We start from the raw sequence: 12468 nt of genomic DNA, 5'->3' as shown, positions 1-12468 counted from the left end.
TGAGTACTCACTACTATTTTTGCGTAGAGAGGGATTAGTGTACTCCTCTAAGTCTGAAGAGCTGTTTTGGCATTGTCTTGAGACCTTCTGCTCTTGCTTCATATTCGAAGAGAGTATATGTCCTCAATTTTTATTTTTTTTTAATACATAATTAGTCTAATAAGAAATATTATCTTTCCCTGTAAAGCTTGTGTTATGTTTGTAGACTTTGTCTGCTAAAACAGTATAATCAATTCATGTGCTTCTAAAACAATTTTTGATTTAATTGCCATTTGTAGTTCAGTAGCACTGGCTTACACAAGAAAATATTGTTAAATAGAATTGCTCCTAATGTTTTGAATTAAAGAACTGCTATCTAATCACCTTGTGAGAACAGGATTCAAATAAATTAAATTCTTCATTAAAGTTTTTGATGCACTATAATTTACTTTTTTTATTATTTAAATATTTTTTAAGTTTTATAAAGAATATAATATATCCAAGTTAATTTTCAATTATACATTTTCTTATCTTTGGATAGTATGTAGACTAATTTTTACTCCTGAATTTAATAAAAGTAAAATCTACCAAGCCTGTTTTTGATGAAGAATCAAATTTAACAGACTTCTAATACAGACAGCTAAGTAATGAAAAAAACCTGAACAGGTTTTTTTGTAAGGTTACACATTCTTTCCACAAAATACAAATAGTTCTATTACAGTAACCTGAAACCTTCCTCTGAAGTGTTCAGAATAATATAGATGTTGTACAAGATAGCACATTTTTGTATGGTCACATGGCTTCTAGTGTTATCAGCTGAGCTACAAAGACTAAAGAGAAAGTGGATAACCTTTTGAACACTATTTTAATTTAAGATATTTGAAATAATGCAGTTAAGATGGAAGTCAAGCTTTCTTTTTCATGAACCTTTTGTATCAAAAATATTTTTTTTGCCAAGGATTTTAATTTTTAAAGAAAAACTTTCATCCTTTAACCCACTGAAATCAGGAGGAATTTACTAACTACTGGAGGAGTAAGCACTTGAAAGAGCTTTGAGTAAAGAGATTTATTTGTCTTTTATATGATGTGACTATGTGTGCAGTGCCACAAAGATGATTAAGGGAGTGGAACATCTCCCTTATGAGGAGAGGCTGAGGGAGCTGGGTCTCTTTAGCTTGGAGAAGAGGAGACTGAGGGGTGACCTCATCAGTGTTTACAAATATGTAAAGGGTGAGTGTCAGGATGATGGAGCTAGGCTTTTCTCAGTGATGTCCAGTGATACGACAAGGGGTAATGGGTGTAAACTGGAGCATAAGAGGTTCCATGTGAACATCAGGAAAAACTTCTTTACTGTGAGAGTGACAGAGCACTGGAACAGGTTGCCCAGGGGGGTTGTGGAGTCTCCTACGTTGGAGATATTCAAGGCCTGGCTGGACAAGTTCCTGTGTGATGTACTCTAGGTTACCCTGCTCTTGCAGGGGGGTTGGACTAGATGATCTTTTGAGGTCCCTTCCAACCCTCGGGATTCTGTGATTCTGTGATAGCAAAGAACTTGTTTCAGTGATCACAAGGATCCTTTCTAATCTACGTTCCCTGGCTTAAACTCAGTTCCTAAACCCAAAAACATGAGGAAAAAGCCCCAGCCTACAGTTCCAAAGACATACATTCTGGGGGTAAGGCTAAGAGTGGAAGCTAGGGAAAGAGGAACAGAAAGTGGTGATTTGTAGACTGGTGCTAATGAGACACAACTGGCCTAATTACCCATAGGATATTCACCAGGGCTTGTGTAGGATGATGGACGTCAGAGCCAGCTGGCTGCTTCTTTCTCTGGCTTTGAGAAAAAGATCTGACTTTTTCTGCCAGAACACATTTTCTAGTGTTTGGAAGCTAGACTTGGCTCTTAAGTATTACTGCAAATAAGACATAAATGACACAATGATATGAAAACCATAATTTATTAAGAAACTTAAATGTAGCAGGTGAAATTGTGATACATTATATAAATATCTTTGGTATACAATAAATAAGGCTATGCTCCCAAACAGTTTGGGCAGAAATTCATTCTGACCTGATAGCCCTGAAACGCTGAAAAAATTAGCACATAAGAACATACACTGTGCATATGGAAAAACATTACAATTAACAATTAAACCAGCTGATGCTCTTCCTTTGTCCGACAATCCGTTTGGAACGAGGATCAAACTGAAACTGAGTTGTTCCACGGAAGAAGTAGACATAGCCTAGAAATAATGTTTAATTAATACAGTTGTATTTCATAGGTGACTTCTTTTCAGTATTTTGGAAAACAAAACAAAACCCAACATGAGCAGCCCATGTATGCTTGTTATTTTTAATTTCCTTCTCATTAAGACTAATAACAGTTTTTTTGAAAACAAATGATCCTACCTACAGAGGCTCAAATATTCAAGAAAACCTAGATTAAAGGTATGCTTTACTCACCACCTTGTTGGAAAACAGCATCGACTCTGCCAATTATTCCAAAGTCGGAGACTATTTTCCTGGGATAACCATGATCCATGGATTTTTTATTTTCATCATATCTTAACAGAAGAAACAACATTACAATTTGTAAGGAAGCAGACAGTTTTTTGAAAGTCCAAAGCAAATTCATACACATATGCAACTCTATAGTTACTAAGAAGTCTTATAAAGATTAGTTAAAGCAGCTTTTTTATTCTTCCTGTTATGTATTAAGGTTCTCACATTATGAGTGTCTTGAGATTCGAAAAACCTGCCTTTGCTAAAAGAAGGCTCTCACAGACCTTGGGAATGCAAGCCAGGAACTCATTAATGCATTTCTGGACTGACCAGAGCCTTGCCCATCCCTTGCACATAAAATGAGTGATCGATATCCAGTTCAGTATAAAAGCAAAACATATAACTTGGGAGTAGAAGACAGTATCACAGTCCTGAAACATATATGTATTAGTGTCAACCGTATACTTAAACAAAATTACTCTCTGAAATTTGTCATGGGCTACACTTGACTTATAAATATGACCAGCTGTACAATTGGAGGATAATTATAGTTTGTTCATAGAGAAATTCAATTTTAACACTTTTTACTACCAATTCATTTTGTTTGAAATTTGAATAAAAAATGGACACTATCACAATATTGCACTGAAAAGCAGCTCCACCATTGTGGAGAAAAAAAAGGAATAATTTACTAGAAAAATCACTCTATAATTAAGCAGACGTTTCATTCAGTTGCAAATAATTACACTCCTGGCACAAATGGATGGGGAAAATGTCCTTTAAAAAAGTTACCTTTCCTAGCAAATTGTTACGATTTTTAAATCTTCAGAGAATCCTATTTATATTTCTGGAATATTCCTGGTTTAAACATTACTGCACTCGAATTTTATAGTAATACATCAGTTCTTAGGGACAAGTGAAAATATGCCTTTTAGTATATGAACATTCAAATCTTACCTCCAGTATCTGTCAGCTATAAAGAAGTATGTTTTTCCTGTGGTTTCATCACTGTAAGCGGCATTAACTCTTTTGACAGTCTTCGGGAACCCCAAACGGTAGATTGGTTTAGGGTAGCCAGGTGCAATGTCATATCCCCTGAGAACCCAATATTTATCCTCTGAAAAATATAAGCACATTTCATTTGGTTTTGCTATTTATAAAGAGCATTTAATTTTGTATTAGATAAGGAGCTGTGTGTCTTAGACATCAGTATTATTTCTTTCAGTTTATTACTTTAGAAAATGGTTCTAATTCTTACATTGGAACTACATAATGAAGATAATGTCTTTTATTTTTATGAGTAAAACATTAGAATCATAAGGTGTATGGATAGTATTTTTCCCACTTTTTTTTTCAAATGAATATAAAGTATTTGTCTAGCTAACAACCTGGGGAGGGCTGGAGGTTGATGAGCTAGTCCACTCACATTGGTCTGGGATACTGAGTTTATTAGATTTCTATTATATTATTTGATTTTAGAGCCATATAATATTTTGAAAACTAGACAATGTGCATTGAATCAAACTATTAAGAAGGGCATATGTCTAATAAAAATGCTTTGTAATTTTGGATACTCTAACATACTTATAAATGGTAATATATTGTGTACTGCAATGTATCAGGTACTGTAATATGTGCATAATGAAGTTGAGACATTTAACACCTTTAAAGAAACGGATTGATTGCTTTTCTCAATGAACAATTTTCCTCTCACATTATGTTTTTTTTTTTTTTTTGGTCAAAATATCACAAAATACTAATAAGCATATCAGTAACGGTAGTGTACAAATGCCTGTATTTGCTAACTGGATTCACCACAATTTCTTCTGCATAAAGTGACATATTTTAGAGATTAAGAGAAACTAGAAATGACGAGAACTAGATTCTCTGTTTCACTGATCTTCCTTTAAAAATACTTTGAATTCTACAATTGTATAGTTTGCAAAGGAGCAGGAAGTAACTGGTTAGAAAAAGTAGAGGATTTCAGATTCCATTACCTTTAAAAAGTAAAACTTCATCCCTCTCAACGTTTTCGTAAGCAGCTTGAATTCCTGATGGTAACTTTGGCCAGAACAGTGAGATAAAATTGAGCTCTGTCTCTGCCCTTGTGGGATGTTTGCGCAGCATGTATCTGATTTAAACAAAATTTATGCAATTAAATAGTTACCCTCCAATCATAAGTGCAAAATAATTATTAGAACTCCTGGAGTATAACAGGGGGAGAATGGTACCTGGGTGTGAATATCCCCTCCACTGAATGTAAAGAAAATTTAGAGTGACCACACTCTTAATTTTAGCACCTTAGTTAAAATCAGGCAAAATGAATATAAGCCTTTCTATTTCTCTGTAGGACAAGCAGGCAAAGAGTTGGCTTCAGTAACCACCTAACAGATGTCTTCCTATGTGACACAGCTTTCAGTTCTGTCCCTGCTCTTGTACTGGGGAATGGTAGGTTACAGTGTGGGACCCATGAACACATTGCTGAGGGATATATGAATGTTCTTGCTTTGCTATTAGTTGAATTGCACTCAGAAACAAGTCTGTTGCAGCAGTGGCCACAGCAGCAGAAGAGCTCGAAAACAGCCTACAAGCCCTCATCTCCTTCACTGCTCTTGTCAGCAAAGTCTCTTAGGATTAATGATTTGAGATCTATTGCTTCTTAAAATACATAGTGGTTTTCTAGTGACTCTCTTTCTACTACATTCCCTTCTCTTTGCACTACATTCTAAAAACACAGTTTTGCATCATGGATTACAGATTTTTTTAAAACTACTGAATATTTTAATGAGATAATACATATGCTTATTGTTACCTGCCCTTGAAGAATATTATTTCTCCACGTAGGGTAGTAATAGCATCAAATGTCAAATTTGGGTCACAAGCTCGTGGAGTTATGGGTCCTGTTGGCTGCACAGCAGCATTTGACTGTCCTATAGGAAGAATATTTTATCTTTTAGTATGAAGAAATATAAAGACAGTGTTCAGAAGGTCTATGAGGACACCTAAGGTCTGTCACTAAAAGCAGGCCTTTAATGTTTATAAAACCTGTTGTGTTCATCCTTTCCAAAATGAGTTTTTTGCAGGACTGGACTTCAGCTGAAGTTAGCTCCCAGGAATTTTCTCTTTTGTCATTCGTAGTTCAGCAACAATTAAACTTCACATTTGGTGGAATAAGAAAATTTTAAATATATTCCTATTACTGTTTACCAGCCTCCCAGTTAGAAATATTAAATAGAAATATTTTTTTCTTACCATAGATGGCTTGAATGCCATCAATGTCATCCTGAGGAAGAAGGAATTCATTAGGATCCGTGTAGGAGTAAGTTGGATACATCAGTGCTCCAGGATCATTTGAATGAGATAGACCAAGCGAATGGCCAAGCTCATGGGCAATAACAATGAACAAATTGTATCCTGTAGGATAAAAATCATATGAAACAAGGTAAATCTATTTCAGTGTTCACCACAGTTGATTAAGTGGGAAACACCTATGCATCCTCCTAAAATACATTACATGTATAAGGGAGGCTGTAAATAACGCTATCAACATCACAACTCAAAAATATTGTAACAGAACAGCTATACGAATACTTAAAAAATGTCTGGCAAAAAAACCCAACAAGGACAAGTTCTGCTTTCTGTTACTTTTGCTCACTTTCTGCCTGTAATCAGCCTCATGAACTAAGCATCACATGAGTTAAGAGTTTACGAGGTAAAACTGCATAAATGGATCCAAAGTCCTTACCTCTTCCATCTTTTGTCCAGGCTTCCTCCTCATCAAGATGCACATCTCCACCAATACCTTCACCAGGCTGGAAAGCATGAGCCAGCTGCCCATTGGGGCCATCAAAAGGAGAGTTGTCACGGTGATCTAAAATGAAGAGGGAAAAAAATAACTCAGAATCCTAAATTATTTCTATGACTGCAGATGGCTACTTAATGCATAAAGATATCAATGTTACCTCTATAAGCAAAAGAGATCATTATATCTGCTTCTTTGTCCTCAACCCTCCGGAATGTCAGTGGTGTCACATTGCTCCAGACACTGAGAGCTTTTTGGATTGCTTCATCTACATCAGCTCGTCTCATCTTTGGAGTGTAATTCAAAATCCTTCAAGGCAAACCAAACATACTATATATTGTTAGGAATACAACATTTTAGCCGAAAAAAATAATAGCTTGTGTAAAAATTGGAAATCTTAGATATATCATTCATGAATGAAAATTAATAATGGCTTCATTTTAGATACTGCCTTCTAGAGTGCCTGTCTTCTTCCAGAAATCAGTTAATCACTCTAGATGTCAAAATATGGCATGATGTATTTACTTGGGAGCCCCCAAAGTTGGGATACTGGACTTACATCTTTTTGAACCAGAAAACAAAAGGTTACCTGTATGTCAGATTATTTCTTTTCCATTTGGGATTCCCTGCTGTGAACACATATTGCTGTATATCGGGTATGCCACATCTAGGTTTTTTCATAATCTCCAAAGTGTCAAGATCAGGTTTCCCAGTCACTTGCAGTCCAAAGAATGCTTGCATTTCCTTAAGCTTTGCAGCAAGGGGATTTTCACCCTTGTTTTTTAAATGAGGCTGGTGATCCCTTTGAAGATTGTAGAAATTCTGTAGATAATTCTGAATGAAAGTTTAAAAAAAGATCATTGTGGCATATCAGTACTGTCTTCAGCCACACTTAAAATTCATCTTGAACTATTCCCATATAAACATGTCCTGTGTTTATAAGGAGCAAGAAGAGCACGTTTTTTCTCAGGAATTTGTGTGAAGAGTCAGACACAACTTACAGCTTTCATACAGTTTTCTGAACTTCTTGTTTCACTTATAGGAAAAAATGTATTTAGAATCCAATATTTGCTATTAATAATTAATTCCATATTTTTTATGTTGCCTAGTTACTCTAACAACAAAACTCATGAGGAAACTTATAGCTAGTCTCACTCAAGGAAACAGAGATTGACAGTGAGACTCCACACAGCCAGGACTCCCAACAAAGCAAGTGACTACTACAAAACAGTCAGCATTTGGCAAATCATGCCATTTATTTTTTGCTACTAAATATGATACCAGGAACTCGGGTCTTCCTACTAAATTTCAACAGTTTTGTCTCCAGTAAATAGTGTTGTGTCTACGTCAGGGTTTCTCACAGATGTCCTTTTTTTCAAAGTATTCCACAAAAGTTCTACTCAGCAAAAGGTTGAAATACATCCCTGCTTCAAGCAACTTTCCCCCCTTATGTTACTGAGACTAATCATATCACAAGTTTCAAAGCACATTCTGAAATGTAAATTGCTATTTCTGCATAGCCACACACCCTTGCTGCTAGAATTCATGCTTTGGTAGTTTTGTTATTACTTTACTGACAGCATCAAAAATGAAGGTGTGCAATATACAGATTACTTCTGTGTAAATAAGTTCCACACAATTCTCATATGTTTTCTAGACTGATAGGAAAAGCTTTGTCTCTTCAAAATGGCAGATTTTTAATTTCAAGCCATATTCTGTGATAAGAATTGCAATTATAGTTATCTCTCAGACTACCTTATGTTTAACTTAGAAATGCACTAAAAGATACTTACCTCCACAAGCTGTAGGGTTTTACCTTCATCTTCTGCTTCTGGAGCCACAGGAAAAGCAGCAGAGACAGACACATATAGCAACAGGAGAAGTAAAAGGGTCTTCATCCTCTACTAGGGTTTTCTGCAACAGTTTCACTCTTGAGATATTGAACACACTTCTCAGCTCTGTTTATATAGCTAATTTGTAGATCAGTGACAGTCTGACTCATGTTGCATAATATCCTCTGATTAGCAAAAATGATGCGTAACGGTTTCATCATCAGGTAGTGACGCAATGTGTTTAACTAATGTTATTGTCCTTATTTTGCCTGAGCCTTCTGTTTTAGCCAATTTTGTAGTGTGTTTATTAAATAAGGAAATGCTTTTCAGGTAAAACATGGTGCTACATTTCACAGTTTTTTTTTTTATTCATTAATTTAGACTATTAATAGCACAAAGTCTTGACAAACTGGCAAAATTATAGGAAATAAGATATAACAGTAATGTAGCATATTGTATTATAATTAATAACTTTATGCTATAGGCATGATACCTCTTTTTTACTATTTAACAAAATATAGCATATTATATCATAATATTTAATAATAAAATGTAAAAGATAGTACAAAAAGCAGATCTTATCTAGGAATCATCAGTATCATAACTCCAGGAGGGCTGTCGTCAGCTAACTGAAAGTTGTATCTAAAACAATCTTATAATGCTAGAAAAACTGAGTATGAAAATACTTCAACATTTTTTTACTGATGCTAACAAAACTCAGTCATTTTCCTGCAATGCATAAACTGGGTTCCCATTTGCATGGTAAGTAAAATAATGGTTTTACTCTTGCCAGAATGGATAACGTCTCAGCTGCAATAGAGTGTTTGGATCCAGTCGGAGAGATGAGCTGTGGTTGGAAGGACTCCAGGAATTTCTGTGAGTCTGGGGAAGGAAGACTAAAGTAACTAAAGTAAGTAATTCTGTGACTCTCTGTTCACTGAAAGAAGAGTGAGTGGAACCATGACACATGCTGTTACATAGAGGAAAGGTCTTTTCCTAAAAGGGAAGCAGTCTCCAAGACTCTAGAATGGTCTTAAACAACAGTGATTAAGCTTAGACATGAAGTTTGGGATTCAGCTGCCTGAGCATTAGTGCTGTTTGAGATGCCGAAGAGAATCCTACCTGACCTCCAGCTGCCCTGGAAGGATGCATAGCTCCTGTGTCATGAGAGCCAGTCCCAGGTGGATGTCTCAAGTATAGGCAAATGAGTAATGAGCTGGAATGAGTTTCAAGTGTTTCATCATGTAGATAAGTTATTTAGGTGCCTAAGCTCCCATTTTAGACAATGGATTCAACAGAGTGATTCAACTGACCATATGACTTGGACTTGAAGATGAGAAGAATTGCTCTTCATACTTCATTGACTGTATTGGATAGGCCTTTGCCAATGGTAAGAGGAGTTTAAATACCCCAGACACATATGGAAACCTGCCATGCAGACCCCTAAATTGAGGAAAACATTTTTTACTGGAAGGACAGCTAAGTACCAGAGGAGATGGTCTGAAATGGCTGCATATTTGTTGGTGCTGGAAGCTGTCAAGGATGTCTTTCAGAATGTTTTTTTGGTATGGTTCTTGTTGGAGGTAAAAAGTCTCCTTGGAAACCTTAAAAGGCAAAACATAAATGTTAGGGAGAAATACAAATATGTACCACTATAATTTTTTTCCAATATATGAGCAAGTTTTGCTCTGAAGGAGCTCAATACAGGATGAAGGGATAGAGTGTACCCTCAGCAAGTTTGTTGATGATACAAAACTATGAAGAGTCACTGATACATTAGAAGGCTGTGCTGACATTCAGGGAGACCTGGGCGGGCTGGAGAGCTGGATGGAGAGGAACCTAATGAAGTTCAGCAAAGGCAAGTGTAGGGTACTGCACCTAGGGAGGAATGACCTTAAGCACCACCACAGGTTAGGGGTTGACCTGCTACAAAGCAGCTCTGAAGAGAAGCATTTGTGGGTGCTGGTGGATAGCAAGCTAACCACAAGCGAGCAATGTGCCCTTGTGGCCAAGAAGGCCAATGGTACCCTGAGCTGCATTAGGCAAAGCATTGCCAGCAGGTCAAGGGAGGTAGTCCTCCCTCTCTACTCTGCCCTGGTGGTGCCACATATGGAATACTGTGTCCAGTTCTGGGCTTCCCTGTACAAAAGAAACCTGGAGATCCTGGAACAAGTTCAGCAAATGTATACTAGGATGGTTAAGGGTATGGAGCTTATATGAGGAAAGGCTGAGGGAACTGTGTCTGTTCAGCCTAGAGATGAGAAGTCTCAGGGGGGATCTGATGAATATACGTAAATACTTGAAGGGAGGGTGTCAAGATGTACGACGAGAGTGTGCCAGGCGGTAGGACAAGAGGCAAAGGGAACAAACTAAAACATAGGAAGTTCCACATGAACATGAGGAAGAACTTTATTGTGAGAGTGACTGAGCATTGGAGTGGTCAATCCCTTCCAACTTCAACCCTTCTGTGATTCATTGTTGATTATTCTTAATCCATCTGGACTTTTGGATATGAACAAAAAGAATCATGTGTTGAATACTTCTCCAAAGTCTGTGTTACAGCTCATATGATCCTGAGATTTGTGAACTGTTACTTAACTTCTCTAACTCTGTCTCTAAAGTAGTGTTATTTCCCTGTAAATATTTCTCCTTTGTGTGTTTCTATAGTCTGTTTTTTATAGATCCTGATTCAATGCCTAAATTTCCTTCTTCCTATTTTTTTTTTTCCTAAGGAGTAGTTAACTCCTTATTTCCTCTATCCTTTTTTCTTTTAATTTCTGAAGGCATCATAGGCATGTTAAAACACACAGGAAGAGAAGAGACGCAGATTAATCAAATGTGTCTGGTGGCTGAGATGGGAAAGATAGGAATTCATGTGTGGTGGCTTGCACAGAAAGGTTCTGCTGCTTTGCACGGTTCTGCAAGGGGTCTATGGACAAATTTTAATGTGACCAAGAGGATATTTAGTCAGGCAGAGCATGAGAGGGGACATCTGCTTGTTTTCCAGGAAACTTTAGATGAATTACTTTCCAAGGCAGGAACAGAAAGGGGGAGCTGTTTATGCATTTGAAGAGTCATCAAGTGAAAAAACTTAAACAGAATCAGGAAGAGGAAGCAGAAGCAGTGGCTTCTGTCCTTGGGAATTTCCACAGTGTTGGGCTGCAAAGTCACATCACATTTCACCATCTGCATTGACTTTCTACTGCGTGTTCTTTGGCACATCTCCCTTGAATGAGGGAAGAAGAGGTTTCATTCATCTGTTCTTCCCATGGTATGGCAGCTAAAACATTGCCATCCTCTCCTTTTCAAGCACTTGCCTTCAGACAAAAAAACCTCAAAACCCAACAGAAGGAGACATGAATATGTCAAAATGAAACTGAGACGCTTCAAAATACATGAGAATTTTTACTAAGTGCCAACTGGTGCCTACACTTTGCTTGTGGGACCGTTGTTTTGCACCTGCACCTGACTGGCATAGTATGTCCTGGCCTTTCACTTATAGCTATTTTCCAGGGCCAGGATTCTGTCCTGTGTGCAGAGGTGTGTGTCTGGGGTCTCAGTGACAGCCCCTGGGATGGGACTAGAGACTGGAGGCCCCTGTGTCTGTGGTGCTATGACTGGAGTGACTGGGGTGCATGCATGTCAGTTGGGTACATATATATGTGTGCAAGCACTCTAGTTGAGTGAGCCAGTGAGCAGGGTAAGATGTTGGGAGCTGGGTGTAAAAGTGGCCAGAAGCTAGGGGTGAACACTGGAGAGACCAGGGTTCTGTGGGTTGGCCATTGATGAGCAGCAACTAGGGAGGCTGTGAGAACTGGGGTCAGTGGAGAGAGATCCTTATATGTGTGTGCCTGGGGCAACAGGGTACACCAGCATATCCCAGGGCGTCTGCTGGAGAGATGGGGTGTCTAAGCCTAGCTGCTGGGGATCCATAGTATCTTTGTGTGTGTGTGTACCTATGTACATATGTGTATGTGTGTGTACATGTGCTTACTTGGAATGGACCTGGGGGGATGGTGCTGCAGCAGATTCACCTCTATCAGGTTACCAGATTTGGACAGCTCTTAACACATTGGCCCTGCCTGAAGTTTGCCCAAAATCTCCACATAACCAATGGAAAGAAGGAAACTTTACCCTTACCTACCCCCAGTTGTTCTTCAGAGGCAGCTCTTGCCTGGATCAAAAGTATTAGTACCTCACACAGGTTGCCGAGAATCAGTCCACCAGGTCTGGGACCCATCTGCTAAGTCACTGCTTAAACCAAACTGGGTGCCTAAAGAGAAGGGGTTGACACTGTTGTTAAGAAAGGGCCAGCATTTTAAAGGGTTTTTCTGTTGTATACACAGCCAGTACAGG

At 37.8% G+C, this 12468-nt stretch overlaps 1 protein-coding gene across 1 annotated transcript; it reads right to left on the bottom strand.

Annotated features, from left to right (window-relative positions):
* Positions 1-2118: 2118 nt before the first annotated feature.
* LOC308219127 (interstitial collagenase-like) lies at positions 2119-8178 on the bottom strand (the record flags this gene model as incomplete). Its single annotated transcript, XM_080613694.1, has 10 exons — positions 2119-2219; positions 2440-2540; positions 3436-3595; positions 4476-4609; positions 5291-5408; positions 5731-5892; positions 6224-6349; positions 6441-6589; positions 6870-7114; positions 8074-8178. The coding sequence occupies 10 exons, from the start codon at positions 8176-8178 to the stop codon at positions 2119-2121; spliced, it is 1401 nt and encodes a 466-aa protein (XP_080469820.1).
* Positions 8179-12468: the final 4290 nt, after the last annotated feature.

This window comes from Psittacula echo (assembly GCF_963264785.1).
Source record: "Psittacula echo genome assembly, chromosome: 3".
Classification (NCBI taxonomy): Eukaryota; Metazoa; Chordata; class Aves; order Psittaciformes; family Psittacidae; genus Psittacula; species Psittacula echo.
Note: the sequence above shows the minus strand (reverse complement) of the source record. Positions and strands in the feature narration are given on the sequence as shown.